Source organism: Eretmochelys imbricata, chromosome 6 (genome assembly GCF_965152235.1).
Source record: "Eretmochelys imbricata isolate rEreImb1 chromosome 6, rEreImb1.hap1, whole genome shotgun sequence".
In the NCBI taxonomy this organism is placed as follows: domain Eukaryota; kingdom Metazoa; phylum Chordata; order Testudines; family Cheloniidae; genus Eretmochelys; species Eretmochelys imbricata.
In genome coordinates this window covers 121,963,974-121,991,536 of record NC_135577.1, presented here as the reverse complement: position 1 = coordinate 121,991,536, position 27,563 = coordinate 121,963,974, and the positions used below count along the sequence as shown (strand labels likewise).

Sequence of the window (27,563 nt, the reverse complement as noted above, 5' to 3'; positions counted from 1 at the left end):
GAGCAAGAGATGTCTGTCTGGACCTACTGCTGCCCATTAAAAGTTCCCTAGTGTGCTCTGATCTACCCTGCTTTGAAATGAGAATAGATTAATGTGTACGAGGGAACTTTTATCGTACAGCAGCACATGAACATTTAGCACAAGTCATGCTGGAGCACAGTAGACTTGTATCCCATCTTGTTGTCTAAGTGTTTGTCCAGATATGATCCTGTCTCCGTTAAGAATCAGTTATTGGGGAAAGGGAACAAGGATCTTCTAGTTTTGTGACTGCATTAAATCAGCATGACAGGAGGTGTTGCTTTTCCATTATCCTAAAAGGAGGAGGTTGTTGAGATCTGATGTGTATGAATGTTTTTACATGAGCTTGTACCATGTCATGGACCCTGGAATTTAATTTTGTAAACGTTACCATTACATAAATTTGTTAGTCTCTAAGGTGCCACAAGTACGCCTGTTCTTTTTGCGGATACAAACTAACAGCTGCTACTCTGAAACCTGTCATTATCAAGTGTGAAACTTTATTTTGGTCAGCTGTCAGTGGACTGCCTCAGGACTCGCTGTAACTAGATGTGTTTGAGGGAAAAACTGCAAAATGAAAAACTAATCCTCTGTTCAGCCTCACAAGGTCTGTCTTATCAAAATTAGAATAGCATTTACCAGTAGGACACTACATGTAAACAGGAATGCCCTAGAGACTCTTGAAGTATGATTGTTAGAACAGGTGCTAAGATAGAGATGCATCTGTTGGTATGATAGTCTCATGAGTTACAGTCTGTCAAAAGGCGTAAAGGTATGTATGCTGAGATTTATAAAAAGCTGTTCAGTTGAAAGGGACACAAACTGAAGATCTGTGTCTCTGAGCTGTCTGTAACTGAATGAATATGGGAAAGAATAACTTTTGGGACTCATACAAAAGTAGCAGTTTGAATAAAAAGTAAAAATAAAGAATCAGAAAATTTAATTTGGTTCTATTCTTGACTGAGACTGTGGCAGGATTGTGCAGGAGATACTCTTGTTTTGTTCCTGCATAGGTAATATACTTTGGTAGATCAGCCACCAAATATCCTGGCTTTCCCCTAGTGGATAAGTGTTTTCCAAAAATACAAAATGTTAAATCCTCAACTAAATTGTACATTCCTTACCCACAGATGAAAGAAATGACTTGCCGTGATGTTGTTAAAGAAGTTGCAAAAATGTAAGTTGCCTTTCATCCTCAGTGCTTTTTTTCCCTCTTATCCCTCCTTGTGAAAAATAAAACTTCAATAGATCAGCAAACTGGCCCTAATATGGAATGGAGTCATTTAAAAAAAAAAATTGGAAGCTTAAAGTACTACTCCTGTTCCTAGGGCTGTCCCTGTACTAACTTTGGTAGCTTTAGAATCTTTTCCTTATTTTAAATGTGTGGTTTTCCCTCCCTCCTTGCTGTGTGAAAGATCTATCCAGTACGACTATACAGAGGAAACAGTGAAATGAGTCAACTTTGAGCTTTTTGCAACACTAAGGAAACCAAGTGAAAACATGTATCTTTATCCTTTCCATTAGTCACTTTAGGTGTTGCTTGGAACAGTGGGTTAAGTGTAGATAAATGTTTTGGCTTTGTTTCTACTCTTTTAAAATGTAAATACTTTGAGAGAAAGGGAAGCTGGTCATAGTTCATAATACAGAGGTATATGGAAATAGACCTATGCAAACTTAATTGTGGTTTCAGGTGCTTCCTAGCTTGGCAGTATCTGGGAATGAAGCAAAGGAACACTGTTCCTGGAGAGGGCCTCATTAACACCCCTCTCTTCTCCTTGCTAGCTGATTAAGGTGCATCACTGCTTGGTTAGGAGAGCAAGTGCAGTGCAATTTATCCAGAAGATGACATGTAGCCTTCTACTATGTGCATGGAGAAATGATAGGACTTAGCTGACTCCTGGAGAAAACTAACAATCCAATCTGATGGCACAGTAGCTTAATAGCTTTAGAAACCTTAAACTTGCAAACAGGTGTTATAAATACCATGTTAGGTAATTAAGACTAAAGTAGTATTTTATATACTGTGTACCTTAGACAGTGCTGGATAGTCACACTTCCTTCCTAGTCTGATCTGCTGGCCACATACCTCTTGTTGTTGAACTTAAGCACATTTCCCTGCTGCTATAAACCACAGAAACACAGGCAGGAGAGAAAATAGAACTGGGGTGCAGAATTGAAGAAATAGGAGTGTTTGAGTCCAGTGTTGGGGGTAGCAGCAGGCTGTGTGTGTTCTAGAATCTTTCCTACATGTTAACCTGCCTTATGGCGGTCTTCCCCTCAATCCAGGACCTTTCCAACTCTATCAAACAATATGTGCAATCTGGCATGAGTTGTCTGCAACTCCACTTTCTTCCCCTTTGGCCCTAACTTTTCCTCTGCCTCTAAATATGCTAGTTTACTCTCGTTACACTACTCTTTCTACCTAAGGGTCAGTGAGAGACCTCTTCACATCCAGCATTGTAAGGGTGGTGTTTTAACTTTATACCACCTTCATTCTTCCGAAACGGCCCTTCAGGGATCCCCAACTGTCTTCTTGCCGAGCTTACTGTAGCTGTCCACATTGCTCACTCTTGTGTCTTCTTCCTTTGTATTTTCATGTTTGTTCATATCAGTATCTCTTTGACCCTTTCTTTCCTAGACATTTTTCCTCAGTGATCAAGGCTTTAGTTTCCATTTCTGGCACTGAGTTGGTCTAATCAGCTGGGTATTTATAAAGTGATGCCTGTCCTCTGATACTTTTTGTATTAATTAAATGGTAGACGGCAAACACTTCAGAGCAGGGGTTAGTACTACTCCCCTTCAAACTTTAGCCACTGCAGGAATTACACTGAGTTTCTTGAACATCTAGTGTACTTGCCTGTGAAACTTTACTTGTAAAGTTTAGTTGCAAATGAAATTCCAGTATTTTTGTAGCAATATCTTAGAAGGCTATTAAGAAATATACTAGGATGAATCCTTTTTATACGGGGGGCATATGCATGTTCCATACAGCGGATGTCTCAGGTTGCTGTGAGATGTGCTGAACCAGAGAACTTAAGAAAGATCTCTGACCTTGATACCTGTTTGAAGCCCTGTAAGAAGGGGGAATCAAACTCTCTCAAGCTGCATGATCTGGGGGCAAACTTTCAGTTTTTGTTCTAAAGAACTAGAATGGGAAAGTGAACTGCATGGCACTGGAGGCTTGAAATGTTGCAACTCTATGCAGCTGTAATGCACTTTACACTTTTCTTTTTACATTTTCATTTCATCAGCAGTCCTTTAACCAGTTTGGGGCCTCTACTGCACTAGCAGTGTGATAAGTGCTTGCCTCCAACAGCTAGTCTCAAAAATAACAGGTGGATGAGACAAAGGGGGGTGAGGGCATGTGAGTGGAGGCAACAAAAATAGTGTGAGCAATTCACAGGATCAGTGCCTACAATTCCATGTGATTAATAGCAGGCTAACATTCAGAGCTCTGATCTTGGTTGGCAAGTAAGTCCAGAGCATAGGTCCAATGCAATTAGTGAATTTGTGGGTTTTAGCTCCTCTTCTAGAGGATAAGGGATATAATGTCACCATTAGAACTACCCGGTTTCAGCTTCGCATTTAAGCATCCTAAATTCAAACGTTGAAGAATGCAAGCTTCTGTAACAACTGGAACTGAATGTTTTGTTAATTTGTGCAACTGCTTTGAGGGGGCTGTTGAAGAACATTAACTTCTTTAGCATTTAAGTGTTCCTCATGTGAATAAATAGATTAAGTGCTTGCAGGACACGGAAATAAGATTCAGTCTACGGTCTGGTCATCATTGCCAGCTTGCCTTTTATTTTATAGACTGATGGCTAGTTTCAGAACTATGTACAACACAGGCATAAGTTACCATGACTGCATGCAGAATTAGAATTGTAACACAGGGCCAGTCCCGTATGTAACTAGGGGCTTGTACACAAGTTACTAACTACAGATGTGCAAGGTGTGTGCATGCACATGTGTACTATTAGACAACATTTGTAAGTTTGAGCTGCATTTACTGAGTCTTTAATTTTTGTATGTGACTTGCAGGAGAAATAGTTTTAAGAAAACTACTTGCTGGCTTCAGTTTCATGAATAGTTGAGGCATTATACCCATGGGGTCACTTAAGTGCTATGCTGTCTGCATCTTTGATCAGGATACTTGTTCTGTGCTTATTTCTGGTTATAAGAGACAGCTTGAGTTAAGACCAAATGGCTGGGTGGTATCTTGGCTGAAAGTTTTACTGTTAGTGAACACTACTGTAAGTGATTGAGGGAATGTTACTTTCAGCATTTACTTCTTACATTAATGTAAAAGTACTACATACAGTGCTGGTGCGTGTCCTCTTTACCATGTTTCTCTGGTATGGTAAAGAACAGGAAAATTGATATTACAAACTAGCAGGAGAAGAAGGGAGGGGCAAGTAGAATTTTGTAACGTAATTGTTTTTTTACATATTAATCCTTGGCTTTGGGAAGGGAAAATGTCAGTGCCTAACTCTTCATAAACCGTTTTTCTCACTCTTTCTAGAATCTACATAGTTCATGATGAAGTGAAGGATAAAGCTTTTGAACTTGAACTCAGCTGGGTTGGAGAAAGTAATGTATTTCATTTTTCCTTGTTTTGTTGCCTTTAGCTACACCATATTTGATTATAGAAATGAACAAGTTAAATAAAACTGTCAGTTCTGTGGGAGTAAAACAAATTGAAGACTCAAATTCTAAACTCCACCCATACTACGGAGAAAGTAACAAATACCTGTTAATGTTTGTAGTTTCTATTCTATTCTATTGCTTCTATCCGCTAAGTTTGCTACTTTGATATTTACAAGTTCCATGCTTATACCAGTAATTTCTAAAGTCTTTATAAATATGGCTTCATTCACAGTAACAAAAGGAAAACATGAAATTGTTCCAAAAGACATCAGAGAAGAAGCAGAGAAATATGCTAAGGTAAGCAATAGAATTTTATTTAGTAGGTTCAAAACTCCATTTTACAAATACAAAATAGAATAAACTGCACAAAATGCACTTTATATAGTGTTTTGGCAGCTAGAAGTGCATTATTTTAAGTACATTAGTTATGAGACAAACCTAGTCTGGGGTTTAGATTAAAATGTTTCAGAAACAATTACCTGAAACTTTGGAAGGAAGAATAGAAAGAAATTAATCCAGTGGCATCTTCAGCTGGTCACATTGTGCATTCAACAATGTATGGTTCAAAGTCTTATACAGCAGGCATGTTTCTCCTTGCCTAAATAATAAGAAACCAAATGCATCAGATTAATTTTTTTTTAACTGAGCGAACTGACAGTTGTACTAATGATGAGTTATATCCAGTTCACTAACCCTTTAAAACACGAATTGACTAGGAAAAATAGAAGCAATTGGAGCATGTATTAGTTCTGTATTTGTTTTGGAAGCTGATGGCTGCACTTCAGTAGTGTTTTTTGTACACTGAAGTCGCAGTATTTGACACTTTCCCATGCAACACTATTCTTGACTGCCACACGGTGCTATGCAATCCATGTAAATATGGGGCCTTGTTCTCTACTGCTTTAGTTTACCTGTACAAAGTGGATGCAATACAATTACCATACCAACATTTCCTACTTGCTTATAGTGAACTAGTGTAAATGACTATATCAGATATATAGCTTTAAAGAATCAGACACTTTGTCGAATGTAAGCTGACTTCTAGGACTTGCCAGGCAGCCACTGAACAAGACCTAGGAGTTGATTATGCCTTTTCTTTTCAAAACAGGAGTCCTTAAAAGAGGAGGATGAATCAGATGACGACAATATGTAACACATTGTTACTTCAAGACAAGTTTCAATTTTCTTAATTTGTAGAAGGGGTTAATGTGTTAACCATGGATTATTATTTACTTGCTGGAAAGATGTTAACTTGCACTAAAATAAATTTCCCATTTACTGTCAGATCATGGTTCAGACTTCATTTGAAAATTGGACATAGCTGTGTTGACCTATGAAAAAAAAGATATTGCCTCTAAGCATGAATTTTAGTAAACTTTTGTGCCAAAGACCATGGTGTCAAGAGTGAAATAGAGGAAAAGCCACCAGGTTACCAAATGTCATCCGAGTGCACCAGTATACTTGTCTCACCTTTATGTACATCAAAGACAATACTCAAACTTGAACTATCCTTCATTTTTCAATTGAGTAGATAGGTAGTGCTATTTCTTAACTTCAAAAGAAATCTGAAAGCAGTCTGACTGAGTTAACTAGTAAAGCTATACATGAAATCTGTAAGTTGAAGACACTGCAATTCTATCCTGAATAATAGTTTCACAGCAGTCCAGTTTATAGGGGGTGTGAATTTTGGAGTGCTGTAAAATACCGCACTCTAACTGCCTCATGTAAACCCTACTGGCACAAACAAAGGTACCTAGTGCATGTTAATGTAGTCCTGTTATCAATATACACTAGGCACCTTTTAGTTTGTGCCAGTAGGTCTACCCCAGGGCATTTAGAGCATTCTAGTGTAGACAAGCCTTAAGATATTGGTCTTTAGTGAGCTTGTATTGTAGCTTCTGTATCCTGAAACCATTTCAAATGGATTTTACACTCCATTTATTCCTATAACATCAACCATTAAATTTTTTAAGGAAAGGTAAAATAGTCCTGTAGTTTAGGCAGTGGACTGTAAACCTGCGACGACTTTGGGCAAATCACTTCAACTTTGCAAAACACTTGCCTACCTCTCAGGGCCAGTGAGGCTCCATTCATTAGTATTGCTTTCAGAGGGGGTAAGCAAACCCTGGTGCCAGTTTGTCAAACAGTCCTATTATCAGAATTTAGCACACCACAAAAGATAATTGGAAATCAAGTCAGCCCTACCTGGATTACTGCTATTTTAGCTGCCTGCACCCAGGAGACAACTACCTACCCCCCGATGACAAGGCATTCTCCACCCCAAGTTAGGCTGGGCCCAGCCTACCTTTTCTTGAATGGAGAACTCCCAGTCTAATACTTCAGTGCAAATCTCGCTTTGTCATTGTAACTGACTAAAGCGGATAGTCTCCCTCTCTGACACAGTGACTTGAACCAGCTGTTGTGACGGTTAATTACCGAAGATGGTTATGCAGTCCTTTACTCGGATGGTAGTATGGTACCTCCCCTCATTAAGTTGATATGCAGAGCTATCTTCAAGTCTAGATTTAAATATCTAGCATTATCAAAATATCAAGGGAATGTGTTTATATTAGCTTGGATTGTGCAGTTGGCATTTACTGAAAGATAAATCAAGTTTACTTCATCTTTGCATTAGTTTTATAGCCAGTCATGTCTAGAATATACATACATTCGAACTGACAAACTTTATCTGGGAGAGACTATGTCTAACTGTAATACAGTAGCGACAGCTACGCTCGTGCACATCAAGTAGAATAGTACCATTCGACTGCTACATATGACTGACATCTAATGCATTTCTCTTAGGTCAGTATAGCATTACACATGGAGTTTAGGAAAGGCAAGTGCTGTCTAAAACAACATACAAGTGTTACATTAGTCTGCTTCTCACTGCAAGAGAGGGAAGCTACCTGGGCATAAAATAAGCCTGGCTTTTGGAAGTAGAAGCTAAGATTTAAATGAAGTTCTCCCCTGACCTCTACAGTACTTACTTCTAAAGGATGATCCAGGGGTTAGATTACTAGGGTCTCAACACCTGGGTTCAATTCCCTGCTCTACCAGAGGCTTCCTCTATAACCTTAAGTCATGTAATGTGGGTCTCCATTCACCATTTGTAAAATAGGGATAAGAATACACTACCTCATCAGGAGCGAGCATGATAAACACATGGAGGTGCGCTAATATTTTGGTAATAGGGACACAAATATAGCCTCAAATCTTAATTCTTCTTGCTTCAACTTCACTCAATTTAGTGTTACTGTTTTTTAAAAACATTTGAGGGAAGAGATGGCTATATGGGTTTTTGCAAATTAAGCTGTGTTTTTCCACTTCCTAACCTTAGCTATTGCTGAGTACACTTCATTTCAGCTATATATGGAGTGCTTGGCTCAAGGCAGGAATACACAAACATACTTATCAGAAGGGTGCACAGTTGAATGAGCAGTTATTATACTACCTCTTTAAATGCCACTGTTTTGGATCTAGTTTAAAAAACTACAGGAGCCAAGGCTGCTTTGTTAATTGTCAGTAGAAAGCTATGCAAGTTAGTAACTTAGCTTTAAAATACACCACAAGTAGAGTGTAAAAAACAAAAACAAGTTCCTGCTCTAGAAGAGGTACCAACAAACTGATTTAATTGTCTGAGGGAACTAAATTGAGGCCTGTATGGTCCAAGGATTATCTGAAGGTTGTTGGATTCTCTCCAAGGCTATTTATTCCTCAAAATTGCCTTTTTCCAGACAAGATCACTTGATCTTAAAGGCTAACTTGATTGAGAGGGCTTGTTGCCATATTGCCAAACACCTTATAAAGATCAACTATACATTTCAGTTAAACATCCAACCGAAGCATGAGCAGGCATTTTCACTAAGACCAGGCCTACACTTACAAGCTTACAGCGGCACACCTGTACCACTCTGAAAGTGCTCGTGTAACTGCGTTTTGCTGCCAGGAGAGAGCTCAGTGCAGGACAAGTATTTCTAAAAATTGCTCAACCATTTTAGTGCAAGGATTCCTCTAAATTTAAGCAATAGAAAGCCAGGAGTTGGTTATGGTAGTATTGGCATTTAAGTAGGTGGCACCCTTAAGAAATGGAGTAAGTGCTAGTGAAGAGTTTAGACACATGCAATTGATATAATTCTCCATCTCCAAATAGATTAGTGTACTATTTATATTGGGGACTACTTGCCAAGACTAGAGTTCACTGACAGTAGCTCATTAACACTTGCATTAAAAACATACCACACATCACCATGACATAACCACCTAATACTTCTGATCACTAGTTCAAGACCAGTACTTTAGAAAGCACATTACTCTTCAATTTAAATACCTCTGCACCAGTCATCAACATTAGTGACTGACTAGTTAGAAAGTAATGCCTTCCATGATCTGAAAGTTTGCATTTCAAGCTTTAAGAAAAAGAGGACTTGTGGCACCTTAGAGATTAACATTTGTTTGAGCATAAGCTTTTGTGAGCTACAGCTAAGTGAGCTGTAGCTCACGAAAGCTTATGCTCAAATAAATTTGTCTCTAAGGTGCCACAAGTCCTCCTTTTCTTTTTGCGGATACAGACTAACACAGCTGCTACTCTGAAACATTTCAAGCTTTGTAATTGTAAAACGTTGTTTTAAGAGTAGCTACTAAAGAATCAGAAGTAGAAAAAAGCAAAATTGACCTTACAAATCATGCCATTTGCTGACAGTATGAAAACAGCCAGGGATATAAACAAATGCTTTCAAACTCCTGGAAGCCATGGCAAGTTTGGGAATTTTAGCAATACAGCATTGGTCTCTCGCACCAGCAATAGTGGATGCTTGTTAAAGAACTCACCCCTCACTTTCAGTGCTTTGACACCAGGCCCAGGTAAGTAATTTTGTGTTCAATGCGGATGTCCTTGGTTTTCTCTCTCCCAAACAATGCTGCTCCCACTAGTCCTGCAAAAAAACCACCTTTCTCCAAATGTAGTTCAGCAGTTTGTTGCCCTTGTGGTCTACATAATTAAATATCTCTGCATATACGCTACTGTAAGTTGAAATACTAGTGGGGTCTCAGATTAAACTTACAGCCCTAGATGAGTTGTAATATCAGAATCTGACACTACAAATACACCTATTTAATGACAATTGTCTTAACTGTACACATCTGACAGTGAAAGAAATGTTCCCTGTTTAGGTAGTTTCATCATAGCGCACCACGCTGGCTTGTGATCAGTTGCCCTGTATTGCCTTCTGCGCGTCTTCTTTGAGCCCTTTAATATTTTTGTCTACTTAAGATTTATAAAGTACATTAAAACCAGGCAAATGACAAATGTAGGTAGTACTGAGTTCTGTTTGTAATGGGGCCAGCATGTAACCCCCATGAAGATAGGGCTCAAGAGGCCAGTAGTCAAAGTTTCAGGGAAAAGCAAGCTATAATTTGCCTAAAGGCAAACCCTGAAAATTAAGGTAAAATCAAAGCATCAGATTTAGGATTTGTACCAGGGTGAAAAGTTCACCCAATTCTTAGCAGCCTATTTGAGCAAGCAGGTGGCGCTTTTCCTTTGGATCATCTTATTTAGATAATCTATATTTGTACCCACAGCTACTGGAAGGATTCATCCCCTCCAGAATCTCAGAATAGCATGTTTGGGCTCACCAGGCAGCTTCCTCTTTTTGCTTCAGACATGACAAATCTAGACAATCCAGGCTCTAGCCATATATGGTAATACTTGATAGAACAGCACAAAAATACGTAACTGTCCACGCAGAGTGGTTGTAGTCACATTTGCTATTCCAAAACACTTCAGGATTTCACAGGCAGTTGAACATTTCATGCACTGTTGCTTCTGACTAAAAATATATGCCTCAGGAGAGCACCAAACGTGCTATTGCTCTTTGGTCCAGATGCCAAGATTCTGACACTTTCCTTTTGGTGTAGCCAAGTCCTTCTCCAATAAATTATTGTGACAGAACAGCCAACTACTGTTAAAACTCTCAGTTCTTCCCATATGTTTCCTCTTGATGAGGAGGAGGAGAGTCCGGAACATCTTCACATAAGTTTATGGCATGCGCTAGACATCTTACTTGTCCCTTGGTGCTCTCTCCACAGTTTGTGGCACATTTATTCCAGAAGTTTAAAAAGATCCTGGCACCTTACCTGTTAGGACTGCCCTTTAACACTGCTTGGAAGTGGAAACAGGCAGACCGGTATCATCCAGTGCTGTATCTAAGCCACAAAGTAACAGGTTTCTGGAAGCCACCTGGTTCATACTTTCAGCTGTGTGTCCATATAATAGCTCTATTATTCCCTACAGACTTTTTCCAGTAGGCCTATATTTTAAATATATACATCTCTGCCTCAGCTCTGAAATACCACATCCTCCACAATGTTTACTATTTCTACAAAATACAATTTCCTATAGGAAGTATAAGCCTCTATAGACAATTCAAGTACGTTTTATATAAAGCCAAAATAATGGTTACAATTGCCCTATCAAAGAAACAGGCTTGGGGCCTAAATCTTTGGCTATATTGAAACTGCTAAACCAATCTACCTTACAAACAGTTTCTTCTCACCCAATACACTACCCACCATTGATGATTTTTTTTAAAAAAAAAAGTCACGCCACACCCCCTAAGGTTGAAAGTCCATTGACTTGATCAGGACAAAACCAAAATAGATTCCCAGTTCTATCATGAACAGCGGTTAGATCTATGGCTCTCTCAGAAAGTGACCTAGCACACACATACTGATCTGATTCTACAAACGTTTTCCTTCACGCAAATCTTACTGCTGTCCTAAAGTATGTATTCTTATTCTGTATTTGAATAGTCACTATTCTGGTATTTAGTGGAAGTGGACTTGTCAGATTCCCAATTATAATACTCATTTATTTTACGGAAGTGAGTCAATACACCGAAGCCTTGTTTCGATAAGATTATGAAGCAAACCACAGACAGCACATGTTCTTGAGTCAAGTGAGAGCAGAACTAGAGACCAGAAACTAGATACCTACTAGTCAAAGTTCTAAACAAAAGGAGATGTTTGTAGCCGCCTCCCAGTCAGCAGAGTCCAAGGGCCAACATGCTGGTAAGAATGCCCATCTCAACTGCTGGGACTTCTGCCATGGTATTGTTGCTAAAGCATGCCTGGTGTTTCTATCTTTCACATCAACCACAGATGGCTGATAAATGGAAAGCTTCCTTTTCTCTCTCCCACAAGTGCACCCCCACGCATCTAAAAGTGTGTGTCACTCCTACTGCACTCAGAGCCTTCGACGTACTGTGTGAGACATGTCCTCCCCTCCGGTTTCCTGACTATCAAGAAGAAAGGTTTCCCACTTTTCTACCCTTGTTTTGGGATTGTCTTCCATGGAAAGCTTCCCTTTATTGCTCGTAATAGCTTTTTTGAAAATTAGTGTGAAAACAATATTTCACTGATGCAAACAAGGTTCTGAACTGCAGTGAAACTGACTGATCCTGTTAATTTTGTTCTGTCGCTGCCTGGCAAAGCTACTATGAGTCTCATTTCTTCCCCCTACAGACTCATGAAGGCAACACATCAGTTCAAAGCTGGAAGGACTTTGCAATCATAGCAAAATAAATTAAATAGAAAGATGTCCTGGGCCCATTCAGTCAGCAGGAAAAGCTTACCACTCTTTATGGCAAGTGGACTTTTCAGGAGGATTTTCAGACTGATTTTCAACAGGATTTGGGTTAAAAACTCCCTTAGGCACCTTTGAAAATCCCAAGAATACTCTTCACATGCAAGTGAACTACGCCTTGGTGCTTTGCCCTCAAAAGAAAACTTCAGGTGAAACAGTTACGATCAGAAAGTTGAGCTGAAAATAAGTCTTTTTAAATGTATATCATACATCTTTAATATAATGTAATTTTAACAGTGTGTTAAGAAAAAGGGTTTGTTAAACAATTTTTGAAACTAAAAAGTCCCTTCCCCTCTTAATGTTTACTCTTGTGATATCATTTCACTAGTTCCCCAGGCTTTCAGCCTCAGTGAGACCTCAACTTCTGGTGTAAGAAAAGAAGCAGAAAACTCCTGTAAGGTTTTTCTTAAAAGGACCTATTTATCTTGAAGAATAAAAAGACCACAAACCTGATCTCCCCCCACCTTAAGTCTCATTAAGGGTTCAAGTGATGCAGGTGACCTTGCAGGTGCTCTCTGCTCTGGTATTAGTTTTACCCTCCATGAGTTAAGATCTTAAACAGGAGGTTTTTGTTTTTAAACTCACACATACAGACATGTTTCAGTTCATCTTCAAACACCTTTTTGTTGACAAATGATAAGGCACAAAAGCATTGCGTAGTGGTTTTTAAACTAAAAGAACATTCAAATATTAATACATGGTTTCAAAAGGAGAAAAATAAACATTCACCAAGATATCTTAAGGGGGGGAATTTAGATTGTGCCCTGTTTATGTGATGAATTATAACGAATATCTGAACAGGTTTTTCCCCCCCTCCCCCGGAAGTTTTCCTGCCTTTCTTAACTTAGACTTGTTAACACAAATTGTACCTCTAGCTATCCAGTATAGTTTAAGTAGCACAATTCCCATATCGTGGACACAGTTATATCAGGATAGCTACTTCTATAGGGAAGGAGAATAAGCTAAGCTGGCATACGGCACCTTTATACAGCTGTAACAGGGGTGGCCAACCTGAGCCGGAGAAGGAGCCAGAATTTACCGATGTACATTGCCAAAGAGCCACAATAATACCTCAGCAGCCCCTCCCCCACATCAGCTCCCCACTGCTTCTAGCACCTCCCACCCACCAGCAGGCCCGCCAATCAGTGTCTCCCGCTCCCTCCCTGTACATCAGCTGTTTCCTGGCCTGAAGGAGGCTCTGGGGGAAAAGGGGAAGGAGCAAGGGCACAGCATGCTCAGGGGAGGGCGCAGGAAGGAGTGGAGTGGGGGCAGGGCCTGTGGCAGAGCCAGGGGTTGAGCAGTGAGCACCCCCTGGCACATTGGAAAGTTGGCACCTGTAGCTCCAGCCTCGGAGTCTGTGCCTATACAACTTCTGAAGAGCCGTATGTGGCTCTGGAGCCACAGATTGGCCACCCCGAGCTATAACTACACCAACACTAGGGGTTGTATCCATTTAGCTAAAAAAACCCAATACATCTGAACTAAAATACCTGTATTGGTACCTCTGAGTATACAAAAAACCTTAGAAATATCAGAAATGTCAAGTCTGATCTACCCTGCTTTTGCTGGGAGACTTGCTTTGCCTCTTTAACAGAGTACGGAGCTTAACTGAATAAGGGAGGGTGCTGAATATTTTTCTCAAACATGAACAAGGGGATCTCGAGTAGGAATAGAGAGGTTATTTTACCTCTGTATTTGGCACTGGTGCAACGGCTCCTGGAATACTGTATCCAGTCCTGGTGCCCACAATTCAAGAAGGATGTTCTAAAATTGGAGAGGATTCAGAGAAGAGCCATGACAATGATTCAAGGATTAGAAAACCTGCCTTATAACAGACTCAAGGAGCTCAATCTATTTAGCTTAACAAAGAGAAGATTAGAGTATGACTTGATTACAGTCTATAAGTACCTTATGGGGAATATTTAATAATGGGCTCTACAATCTAGCAGAGAAAGGTATAACATGACCCAACGGCTGAAAGCTGAAGCTAGACAAATTCAGACTGGAAATAAGGTGTACATTTATAACAGCGAGAATAATTAACCATTGGAACAATTTACAAAGGTTCGTGGTGGCTCCATCACTAGCAATTTTTAAATGAAGATTGGATGTGCTCTAGGAATTATTTTGGGGCAGTTCCATGGCCTGTGTTATACAGGAGATCAAACTACATGATTACAGTGGTCCTTTCTGGCCTTGGAAATCTATGAATTTCCCTTAAGTTGTCTGTCAACATGAAGAATCAAACCCAAACATTGCCTTTTGATCTTGTGTAGTCATTAATACTAATGTAGAGTTAGCATGAAGTACTACAATTCTGAATTGGTAGTGCTTTGCACTGGTATAAATCACTACACAAGGTGAAGGGAAGGAAGAATCAGACCCATAAGTGTTCAGATGGAGGAGGGGGGGCACGCAGAGAAGAGGAACACTCCTCTTTTCAGTAGGTTGCCTCCAAAAAAGAAAGTATGGGTCCAACATCTATAGGATTGATGCTCTTAGACCAAAGGTACTTTCAGTAAGTGCAATTTAATTCTTTCATGCTCTAGATCACCTACACATTTTATTCTAGAACTTGGATCATAATTTCCACTGATTTACATATCTATCCTTCCACAAATGCTGCCTTATTACCATAGCAATTAAAAATTAAAACAGGAAGCTAAATTGTGGACAATGTCTTCCTTACACAGGGCTGACTAATGTACTGCAAGTGAACTGTGAATTGGAAGAGGTCAGTCGAAGCAATTTATCCATCTTAAAATGGCTCCAGAAATTACACTAATTTTGTACCCACAGACAAAAAGCTCCAAATGTGACCAGTATACACAAAAACCTGAGTACGAGTCTCAAAACTCAGACTTCACTGCAGAATCGGAGAAGACTAAGGACCCACTTCAAAATATAGTCTCTCTTGCAGATCTCTAAATGAGCCAGCAGTTCTTTTCTTACTTCTTCCCCACAACTGGAAATAGCCTGATGACTCAGGCTTTTTGACTAGTTGCGTGTCTGCAGAAATGGACATGTTCATGTTTGTGATTTTATCTGGTCTTCAGATTCAAACAGCATTAAGGGAGACGCCTAAAGAGAACTGCCTACTGTATCCCAGTTCTTCTCGCTAAAATTAAAATATGACCAAACAAAAAAGGAAGCACAAAACACTGAATTGAGTTCAATATCTTGTTTACACCAGCTTGAAGGCAGTTCTTCAGGACTGAAATAAAATGCAGAACGTAAAGCTTATCGGGGAGGAAAACAGTAAGGCTCCCGGTTGCCATAACAACTTTAAGACTGTACCTGTGTCTAACAAATACAGTAAGTAGATTGTTCTCCCCCTCCTTTCTTCCTTCAGTTAAATATTCCTGTCAGACAGGAAACTAGATTCCCCCCCACCGTATGTAAGTTTTCAAACATGCAACAAGAACAAATGACTTACACTTTAAATAAAAACAGCCCATTCAGTTTTAGAATTGACTGCTTGTTACTTCCTATTTTAGAAGTTCTTACTGTCCATTGTCTCCAAAGGTGCCAAACTGCAAACACCAGCATATAGGTTAATTGGATTTGATACCATACGGACCAGTTTTTAATCAAGGACAAACGGGAGACTTACAAATCAGAAGTCTTCTACCCTGGACTGCAGGTCCTACATTCTCAGAGGCAGTATGTGAATACTGTACACATAGCGTACAACAGCCATCACACAGCATGTTGCATTTCTAGGATCTTGGAAGTAAACTAACTACTGTGTCCCTTTCATCTTCTTGAAAGATTCTGAATCCCAAGCAGCTTTTATTCAGGTGCCATTTTCTCACCTATTGCTGGCTAGAGGGAAGCAGGTTTTGGGGGTGTCAGGGAAGAGATTGAATTGCTAGCCGCCTCCCCACCTCATTCTACAGAAAAGCTACTTTAGTCAAGTGAGTTTTTAAAAATGTCAGTACTATTTTTTATCCCCACTGCCTATACATTAATTGTCATGACTCACAGTAACTAAGGCAATTAATTAGATGTGGAGACAAACATAACACTGTATCCATGAAGCTTAGCTTTAAAAATAAAATTGTGTACTATCATATAAAGTTATGGGCACTTGTTGGGATGACCTGTAAACTCATTTGTGAGCCAACCACCAGTAGGTAATATGATCATCCCAAACTCATGATAAACATACCACATAACCATATTCAATAATTAAAATAAACTCCAAGCTTAGGAAGAAGAAAATTGGCTGTATGTTTAAACATACCTAAGTTATTGTTAAGTCACCTAATGTTGGATCAAGAGATACGTTCCATTAACAAAACAAAAAAAAAGTGTTACTTGTCTCAAGGCCACCACGAAAAAAAAAAAAGATTCATGGAAGTTAAAGTGATCTTGTCCATAGGGCTTTTAGAAAAGCAGCAACATGCTATGCCCTGAATCAGGACAATGATGACAAAGATCTAAGCTAGACTGTGTATTAGCAGTGTTCAAGGGCCGCACAAGGCAAGCATATGTCTAACAGGAAGTGCTAAATGTTTTTTTAACATAAAACACTAATACACAATGCTTAAGTTTCAATTCAAGCTGTTTCCGTATAGGGATGGAAACAATGCAGAACAAGCATGTCATGATTTTGTGCAAAGGAGTGAGATTTCTTGATATCCATTCCACTATGTCTTGTGTGTTCTGGAAAAAGTGTGAAATACACTGTAAAATAAGAGACGGGGAGGACATGTGTCTAACTAATAGCCAGTACCAAAATACTGAAATTCATAGCATCACAGGTACAATGCTACACAGTTTACTGTCAGCCAAAGGCTACCCAGGCATTAGTCACACAGCAGATCCTTTTAGTGTTCACTGACTGCTTTGTTGATAGTTCATATTCTCAATTAAGCCTTTTAAATAAAACGGGTGTTAAGAGCAGCTTTTGCAAGCACCATAAAGTTCCACAGCTGGCACAGCTGAGAAAAATTTCAGAAATTGAATTGCCAGCCAGCTATGGATTCTCAGTTCAAAGCAGCTGCTTATGTAAGTGCTTATAATTTTAAAAGCGTAACTGAGAGCATTAATGCTTTTTGAAAGATACCAGCAATGACTGCCAGCTAAACACAAGGGAAACCTTAAGACTGACAGCCAAGTTAGCAAAAAGATGCTGAGTCTGTGTGTTTGGGTTGAGACTGGACTGGAAAAGGAAGTTCTAAAGTAGAGAACAGAGGAATGAGCCATTAGATAAAATTTGTGATTTTTTTCATTAATCATTCTACATATGCAGAAATATAGACTAAAAAAGCCTGTCAGTACTCATAAAATGGAGCTAGACTGAAAGGAGGATTTAAAGGAAAACATTACAAACTTGATTTTAGTACTTCTGAAAGCATCTGGATGAGAGAAATGTACAAAATGTTGAAAACAGGGCCAAATTTCTATGAATTCATAAGTAACAGCTATTTTTGAGATTAAAATTTGAGAGCTACAGTGATACTTTGATAAATACAGCGTGTATGTACCACAAAGATTTACATCTGCATATTTACTATTTCTTCTAAAAAAGTAAAATATTTTGCTATCAATGGTTTATTTTTAATTTTAGCTCCATTTCAGTGGTAAATATAGGCACAATTTGCCATCTATTGCATAGTGTTAAATCAGTCTAAAAATCACCAAGCTTTTTAAAAATACTAAGCATCAATAGACTTACCATCAATTCATTTGTATTAGGGTAATGTTTAGTGATTCTAATAGAGACGTCAGTCCTTGCCTCATAGAGGTACCAAATAGACAAAGACAGAAAACAGGTAGAGCTGTCAACAGGCTAGAACCTAGGTCTTAGATTTGCATTATTCAAGACAGAAATGTGAAAGTGAGACAAAGTAGTAACTAGTTTTTACACTGTTCAGGAAAATAACTAATTTAACATAGTTGCAGAGTAAATTCCAGACTGACTGAAATTTTCTAACATCAAACTCTGTTGCTCCTATGGATTCAGAGATCCAAAAATTTACTCAGTGATTGTAAAATATAAGAAGCGTCTCTTAACCTGGGGACTGATATTCTGGCCATCTCTCTTCCGCATCACTGCCCATTACCACCCCAAGAACTATCTAAGCTATGTCAGCAACATATTTGGGGCCTGATTTATAGGAATGCTGAGCACCTGCAGCTCCTGTTGAAATCAGTTTGAGCATGGGTGCTCAACAGTCCCATAACTAGGTTTGTATCTATGTCATTTTGATCAATACCCTATAAAAAGTCATGAGCTTTCAAATGAGACCTATGCTGAGATATGAACCCAAATAAACGTACTCATCTTCAATATTCCTGCTATGTTCTATACCGCCCCCGATCTAATCTGTGTTGCATAAGTGTAGAGACAAGTTATTGAAAAATCCACATCAAACATGCATGCTTCTTATCAGCGTTTGTGCACCAAATCTATTCATTCAATCTCAATTTAAGTTTCCTACACAATTTTATCCCCTCCTGCATTCTTGCTGCAGCATGGATAAAATTAATAGACATTTGTCAAAAAAAGCTACTTTTAAGAATTTAAAAAGAAGCTGAACCAAATGCCAGGTATAGGGGGAAAAAAACAAACTACGGAAGCAATTTACTTCTGATTGGTAATGACAGATCACTCACAAAAACTCCTCGGGGAAAAAGAGAAACTAGCTCTTCTATTGCCAACATTAAGGTAAGACCAACAGAAGGGATTTCTCTTCTGCCATCCAAGTGAAATAATGGCATATTTTAGCTCTGAAAGAAAGTGTGAAGCGATATCTTGGGTAACAAGGAAACTCAATAGCCTAATTCACCATATGGTGAGTTAAAGACCAATACCACAAAAGACTAGAAAGCAAGCACTTAGGCAAAATCCCTCCAAGGTGGATGCTGGAATCTAAAGAAGAGTAAACTTTCAGAAATTCTGAACCCTAACAAATCCCACTGAAGTTAACAGGAACTGCAGGTGCTCAGCACTTTAGAAGCTATCAGGTCACATATTAGATGCCAGGTTTCAGAGTAACAGCTGTGTTAGTCTGTATTTGCAAAAAGAAAAGGAGTACTTGTGGCATCTTAGAGACTAACCTGAAGTGAGCTGTAGCTCACGAAAGCTTATGCTCAAATAAACTGGTTAATCTCTAAGGTGCCACAAGTACTCCTTATATTTAGATGCCTAAATATGGATCCAGGAGCCAAAATTTAGGCATGTAATTCTGGAAGAGAAAAACGATCTAGTCTAATTTGTTAGTCTCTAAGGTGCCACAAGTACTCCTGTTCTTCTCACTTTAGTTTTTCTATATTTCACAATATAACATCTTCTAAAATACCTCTAACTACAGGGAGTAGCCCCTTACAGAAATATATTAACCAGTTTTGCAAAAAAATTTGTATAACACATGTTTGAGTATGTTTATATCCAAATCAAGAAACAGAAGGCTTCTGAAATTCAGGGTATGTAAGGTACAAGTTTTAATTCAACCAAACAAAAAGTTCATTTCTTCAGACAAAAGTTCATTTCTAACAGATTAAGAATTTGTAGTAAGAAACAGGAAAGCTGTACATCCAGGAGTTTAGATGCAAAGACAGTATAATTTTAAAAAGCTCAAGTTTTTAGAACTTATCTTACAAGCACTAAAACTGGCCTTTGTCACTAGTTTCTGCATATATAATTATGTACCAGGCAGAAATTAAGAATTTTTCCTCAATTCATGCAATATACAGGCATGCCTCAATCCATTCAGAAGTGGCAAAGATTTGAAAGATCTGCAGGTACATAGCAGAAAGTGGGTTTTTCTTTGCTGTAACCTCCCCCCCACAAAATGTGGAACCCACCAGAAGAGCTGTTTTAAGTAGGATGCAGTAAAATGAGATTTTTTTTAGGCCTGAATGCAACATTGGAAATATAAAAAAAATTTAAAAAGTGACATTGGCTATAGTAGCATAGACTTTTATCAACAAAGTCCATAATCAGTCCAATTCAATAAAAAAAATAAGTGTACCTATAGAAATCATATTGTGCACATGACCCAGACAGTGGAGCTCAGAGGCTCTTACTTCACAAGACTGGAAACAGTGAGCATGATGTATTTGGTAAAGGATAGCTAATATTTTACCTTTATCAATGGACATTTACAGAAGTCCATACTATTGCTTATCTTCCATATTCTTCACCTAAGAGCTAAACACGTTTAAGTATTATATGGTTGCTGAAGGAAAAAGGCTACAAACCAAAAAAAAAAAAATTAAGGGAAAACTTCTGAAATTTGTCCTAATTTGATTTCTCAATTTTTTGCCCTATTCTTAAAAATGGTGAGATAGAGGAATTGTCCAGAGGTAAGTGAAAAGTGACAAAAACTAAAGGCTCTCATCCCTAAAGTAAAGGCTGAACAATGAAATTCAGCCTGCAGAGCTGTTACTTAGATCTCTGCTCCAGTTTAGTTCTCCACTGAGCTACACCAGTACACTAATGAAGGCAAGAGTCAATTCTCTGCACCTTTATAGTCATTACTTCTCAAGCAGTGACTGTAGAGAGGCTATTACAATTAAGACAGTGATTTCTCTAATTCCACCTTCACTAAAAAAATTAGAACATTAAATGGATTTCTCATTACAAATCAGAACAATTACACTGTTTGCCAAGTGAAATACTATAGAAACTGAAGTCTATATCAAGATATCTTATTAAATAGTCCATTGTCAGTACTATGTAAAATTGGTTTTAAAGACAGACCTAAAGTAAACCTTTGCTTCAACACTCCAGCCTCTTTAGTTAGCATTCTATGCAACTGGATTACAATTATCACAATCAGAAAAAATGGCAGGCAAAAATAAGAAGTCTTACTTACAATGCTGTTCTTATATTTTGTCCTATAGCACGCAGATTACCAAGCTTTTGTCCTAAAGCATCAGAGAAGAATATCCAATATTTAGATTTAGAGTCACTATGCTATGGGAGTCAAAAAGAGGAAGAGCAATCAGATTGGTCTGAAACTAAAGAGGAAGTAGCATTGAACAAGCCAGTCAGGATTAAAATCTTGTTTTGGCACAAGGCTTCCCTCTCAACAGCTGCTACCGACAAGTGCAGGTAAACTGACACATCGCTGAACCATGCACATATTCTATGATCAGGAAGTCTATCTAAAAGAACTGCAGCCACAAAGCAGAACTGAGACCAGACTAGAATTACTCAGTAATAATGAGATTTTAAATTTTCCCAAGAGATCACTGGACCTGCTGGAAGAGCTGCTGACAGTGGAAAAATTGATTGGTAGTCACACAAAGTTCAGAGGAACCTGCAGTAGTAGCTGTGACGTCAATGTTACCGCCTAAGAATTGCATCTTTCCTCAGTGGCTTTGCAACAGAGTAGTAAAGTTTCTAATGTTGCATTAACACACAATGCTATATTTCAGTATAGCTAGAAGAGGTACTGCACTGCTGCCAACTAAATATCAGTAATACTGACCCAAAACGACCACCTCTAACTTCAGGGGGACATAAAAATGGTGATTCACGCCTCTTATGTGGTGGCAACTTTTATTGCAGCTTCCCCAGCAATTCCAACAAAATCCATTATTTTGAACATGTTTACAGAAGGCAGGGAATAGGTTGTGAACTTTTGGGGAAAACCTGTATTATGCATTCAGCATCAAGAAGAAGAACTTTCTAGTTGTGGTTAACGGTAATGGAAAATACTGTTTTGACAAACTATTTTAACCCTTCTCATTTAGTAATGCAGCTACTTTTACTGATTTTTCCCCCTGCAATGGACTTGTGTTCACAGGACATCTATATTTTCAAACACTGAAAGAAATGTTTCCTTTTTATCTAGAAAGACCTTCTCACACAGCTCACAATCATGTGTGATACAAAATAAAGCTTTATGGCTTACAACAGCTTAATTCATGCTCATGTTTTGTAGGAAGATGCCAATTCCAGTGGCACAGATGTCCTGCGGCTCAAAGGAGGTTGGTATTCAGGCTCCACTAGAATACATGCTTGCCACACAATGCAATGCACTTCCCTGGTTACAGATAGGACAGTGAATGTGGGAAGAAGTTCAGATGAGGTGGCAGACATGAAGGAAGGGTAGGAATAAAAGCATCATTAAGAGGTCGCACTCAACACAGGCTCTTTTTCAAACACTCTTGGATGAAAACACTCTCTACATCTATTTCACGTAAGTGTTCAGAAACTGGCAGGGACACAAAGTTCTGGTATTCACAAAGCTATTTAGACTACCATGTTTACATGAATTGCATATATATTTGAGTTTTTAGTTCGGAACACAAGTGGAATATGTCAGAAGTAATGCACTGATCAATTTAAATAATTCAGACTAATTAACACATGCTCATCTGACCTTTACTACCCAGGGAAGCAAAATGAAGTAAAGATCTTTCCTTTTAACAATTTGTGTTTGGTTGCTATTTATGCTCTTATAAGGAGTATTATGAAATGGAGAATCGACTTCCCTTTCTGTCTTGCTAGTTTCCCTGGACAGAGTGCCAGATGCTTGAAATTATCAGCATAATTTCTGTAAGGTTTTCAGTTTAGATATGGTATTAGAGAACTTATCATATACCCCCTCCCCCCCAGTGTACTTATAAAGTGTACCCATCACTCAGGATCAAGGCTTACATATTTGATAAACTGTCTTCATAACTGACATCTGTAGATACCTATAAGATTACATACTGAAATATGAAAAATTTCATGTCACATTGTTTAAGGATCAAAATGATCTCTGCAAGGCCTACAGACCCCAAATTTCTGTGAATATCCAATTTTCACACAGATGCAATATGTATGAAAGTACATACAATCTTAGAACCAAAGCAAAGATTTTTCCATGTAAAAGATCCCTATTAATAGTTTCATTTAATTCCCCTTGTGTGTCTAAATTTTCTGTTTGCTCCTGCACCTATTCCCAAAAGGTTGCTAATGTTGTGCATGACAAATTGACTCCTAGAGGGACAGTTATGTCAAAGGATTATGCCATTAGATAAAATAAGCAGCAGACTGCTAAAAAGTTTGTTTCCATATAGGATATCCCTAGTAACAAGAAAGACAAAATGGGATACACTGTAGAAATCAGTTCAAGTTGACTGGGAACTATTTACATTACAATGAATTGGGAAAAACTCAGAATTTCAACATACGCAATACAATTCTTGTTGTAGTGAAGCTGTGAAATTCATATTTTAAAACAAAAATGAAAGCTTCCCCCACCTCAGTGAAAAATCTTCATTCCATTATACTAGATGTCATATTTTTAAGTAGTGTCAGAATGTTCAATTAGGTGGTCCGATTACCTCAGATTGTTCAGCAGCTTTTATTGTAATCATAATATAAGTAGACTCTCTACAGAAATCATTTTATTCCATTAGATGACCAACGCATCAAGAACTTCCTAAACATTCCATGTAGTCTCAGATACCAAAGGCAGTATCAGCAGGTAGCTAGCATTTGGGCCTCTGCTAGAAATTAGAAACAAGGCTTATTAGTTTTGTATTTAGCGGATATTTATTGAGTGCTGGTGTACTAAGTGCTTTACAAAAGCACAAACCCTGCTCCAAAAAGCTTACAATCTAAACCATAACTTGGGCAACATGTTCCAAACAAAAGATACGTAGGTTAAGAGGACCAATCTTCAAGTCATACATTTTTTAGTTACTAGAACAATAACTGATCTTGTATTCTTAGCAATACAATCTCCTCAGTTTATCCAATGAAGAATCTGAGTATTTTATGAAACAGAACTAAGGATATTATGCATGAATAAGCTGCCAACTTGCTTTTCGCTACATTGCTTAACTAGCATAAAACCCCAACAATCTAAACCAAAAAATTCCTCTCAAACTCCATGCTTCTGTCATGTATTGTAAACACATTACCAGTCAAGTACAACAAAAATCTTTAAAAAAAAAGTCACAACTCGACTCCAGCTAGCAGAACTATGTTCTGAACTTTTTGCCAGTATGGTTAAGTCTCTGAACAACTAACTCCAAACATCCCCAACATGCTATTTCTAATAAAGTACCTAAAGCAGATCCATACTATGCAATACTGCCTAACTCGTAAACTTTTCCATTGTCAGAGTTTGCCACTTTCCTTCTAAAGCTTCAGATCTAATAAAAACCAAACTCTGGAACTAGAACAGACTCGGAAGCTGGTTATTAGATATCAAGTCACTCTGGTATCACTCAGCAGGCACTGACCATCTCTGCGGCCCTCATCTTCCTATAAACTCTGCATGGTGAACTCCTGCAACCAGAGCCTATTGCAGGACTGGAACCTAGAGCAGTGGTTCTCAACCAGGGGTCCGGGGCCCCCTGGAGGGCCACAAGCAGGTTTCAGGGGGGCCACCAAGCCAGGCCAGCATTGGATATGCTGGGGCCCAGGGCAGAAAGCTGAAACCTCACACAGCCTGGGGCCCCAAGCTGCTTCACAGGGCCCTCTGTGGCATAGGGGCTGGATAATTGCCATACTTGCTACCCCCTAACACTGGCCCTGGCTTTTATATACAGAAAAGCAATTGTGGCCCAGGTGGACCATGGAATTTTTATAGCATGGGGGGGGCGGAGACAGGGGGGGAAGAAGAGGCTTAGAAAGAAAAGGGCCAGAGATTCTCAACCTAGAGCACTAGATGGGAGGTTGAAGGGGTATTCTCAGGTTGTTAGTAAGTTATTACGCAAAATATTTAACAAAATTACATTTAGATCTTTAGCAGGTTTAGTGATAACAGCACTTCATGTTGTAGCTTGAGTTTCTGAAACTTAGTTTATAAAGAAGCCATGAATTGCTTTACATGTTTAAAAGTAAAGCAAGTTTAATTAACTCCAATGAAGTAGATTAAAAAAAAGTTTGTTTAGATAGCTTCATTGGTACACACATACACAACATTTTGAAAGTTTGCTGACTACATGGACAGCAGCCAAAAGCAAGATATGAAACTACAATAGAATCTCAGAGTTACAAATGCCTTGGCAATGGAGATAGTTCGTAACTCTGAACAAAAGGTTACGGTTGGGTTGCGCTTTCAAAAGTTTACAGCTGAACATTGACTTAATACAGCTTTGAAACTTTAATATGCAGAAGAAAATGCTGCTTTTAACAATTTTAATTTAAATGAAAAGCACAGGAACTGTTTCTTTTGTCAAATATTTTTTTAAACTTTCCCCCCCTTTTTTTTAGTAGTTTATGTTTAACATGGTACAGTACCGTAACGTATTCACTTTTTTTTTGGTCTCTGCTGCTGCCTGATTGTGTACTTCCCGTTCCAAATGAGGTATGTAGTCGACTGGTCAGTTCGTAACTCTGAAGTTCTACTGTATCCTTTTGCACGTATGTTTGGTCCCAAGAAGAGAAGTGGGCATGAGGATGTGATCCACTTTTGATCCGTGTGGGCCATTTCCACTGTCTTTACAAGATACAATTCTTTTCCTCTCCCCACGTTTGATTACATGATTATTTTGCATGACTAACTTTACCATGAATTTTGACAATGATGGTGCCTGCAACTGCAGAAGTGCAACAGAGACATATATAAAGTCAACTGATGATTAAAGGTTTGTCTACACTTAAAATGCTGCAGCTTCACTGTTGCAGCTGCACCACTGTAGCACTTCAGTGAAGTCCTACCTATGCCAAAGGGAAATGTTCTCCATCAGCAGAGGTAATCCACTTCAAGAGGCAGTAGCTAGGCTGACAGGAGAATTCTCTCAGGTCTACACCAGGGGGTTGGGTTGGTTTATCTACATCGCTCAGTGGGGTGGATTTTTCACACCCCTAAGCAACAGTTATACGGACCTAATTTCCTAGTACAGACCAAGCATTAGTGAACCCCTAGTTAAAAAAAAGCCAGAACAAGTGTAATGCTTTCATTTCTATAAGAGAAAAGCATTCCGAATAATCAGTTTAAGACTTAGCCATCCACTTCCCTGACCTTGGCCTAAGGGTACAATGAGAATTTTTCACTTCTAATTAGAATGTACAAATTAGAATGCAAACGCTAACAAACAACGAAGGCATTGCCATCTGAGAGGTATTCAACAGCTAAACCAGTGGTTCTCAAACTTTTGTACTGGTGACCCCTTTCACACAGTGCTCTAAAAACCCCCCACCTCCATGAGGGATGTGTATCCCAGCACTGGTTCACTATCTACACTGGTGCTTTACAGTGCTGAAACTTGCTGCACTGGGGGGGGTCTGTGTGTGTGTGTGTGTCTTTTTTTCACATCCCCAAGTGAGAAAATTGCAGCGCTGTAAATTGCCAGTGTAGACATGCCCTCAGTCTCCACCGCTGTAGCCTTCGAACTGGTCACAAGCACTAAAGCCACGTGAAAAACTGCGTGGGAGGCAAGATACGCATATCCTCCCTGCCCTGCTCCATCCTCTGCATCCTGAGTAGGACAGAGACTAATGGAGACACAGCACACACTTAACCCGGGAGCAAGCGGCCTCCTCACGTCCTGTCCTGTGCGGTGGTTCCAAGAGCAACAACAACCCTGCTCTTTTGACAGCAGCAGCCGGCGAGTTAGCAAAGCAGCGCTGCGCCCGCGGGACAGGCAGCTCCCCAGACCGCTACCCACAATCCCGGAGCCTCTGCACATTTCTCCTGGAGCGATCGGCAGCGACAGAGCTAACAGCCCTTCCGACGTTGCGATGGGTACACCGGCTTCAGCGTCAACACGCTCCTGGAAGGGGCGGCTCGAACCTCGCCTACAGCTTCACCGACGCCGGCTGCCAGCAAGCTCCAGGAGGCGCCCGCACCCGGGGGGGGGGGGGGGTGTCACAGCCGGACAGGCCACGCTTACCGCCGACCGACTTACTCTGCCGTACCCGGCCGCCTCCCGTTCGGCCCCGCCTCCGTGGCCCAGACATCACTGCGGGCTGCTGCGGCGGCCACCTCCCCCTCCTCACGGAGCTCCTCCTCCGCCGCCGCCGCGGCCATGGGCTAGGTGAGCGGCTCCTCAGAGGTCCCTTCACTTCCGGGTCCGGCCTCGCCGAGCTTCCCCCTCCCCCCGGCTGCTGCGCCATCACCGCGCTAAGGGAGGGAAACGCTACCCGCTCGCTACAGCCACCATCGCCTCCGGACAAGGGAGAAGACGGCGTCTTCAGCCGGAAGGAGGAAGTCCCTCGGAGCCTATCCCCTAGCCCGAGACGAGGCAGAGCCCCCCGGGAAACGCAGAGACCACTCCCGTTCCCTTCCTCCCCGCCTAAAATGGGAAAGAGCAGCGTACAAAATGGCGACCGGGAGGCTCATCGCGGCGC

General features: G+C 39.7%; 1 protein-coding gene and 1 long non-coding RNA gene across 4 annotated transcripts in view; one reads left to right on the top strand and one right to left on the bottom strand.

Annotated features, from left to right (window-relative positions):
- PSMA3 (proteasome 20S subunit alpha 3) overlaps positions 1-5,949 on the top strand; it is a 28,920-nt gene extending 22,971 nt beyond the window's left edge. The window contains exons 8-11 of the mRNA XM_077819562.1: positions 1,149-1,195; positions 4,541-4,608; positions 4,898-4,962; positions 5,774-5,949. Of these exons, the coding sequence (XP_077675688.1) occupies positions 1,149-1,195; positions 4,541-4,608; positions 4,898-4,962; positions 5,774-5,818 (225 nt within the window). The 3' untranslated portion in view covers positions 5,819-5,949. The remainder of the gene's footprint in view (positions 1-1,148; positions 1,196-4,540; positions 4,609-4,897; positions 4,963-5,773) is intronic.
- Positions 4,959-27,557, bottom strand: LOC144266213 (uncharacterized). Of its 3 annotated transcripts, XR_013346451.1 has the most exons (4): positions 27,122-27,557; positions 13,995-14,071; positions 9,496-9,599; positions 4,959-5,263 (listed from the first exon to the last, which is right to left on the bottom strand). It is a non-coding gene; the product is annotated as an uncharacterized LOC144266213 (long non-coding RNA). The 3 variants fall into 3 exon arrangements; XR_013346452.1 differs by lacking the exon at positions 9,496-9,599; XR_013346453.1 differs by lacking the exons at positions 9,496-9,599; positions 13,995-14,071.
- Between the last annotated feature and the right edge of the window lie 6 nt (positions 27,558-27,563).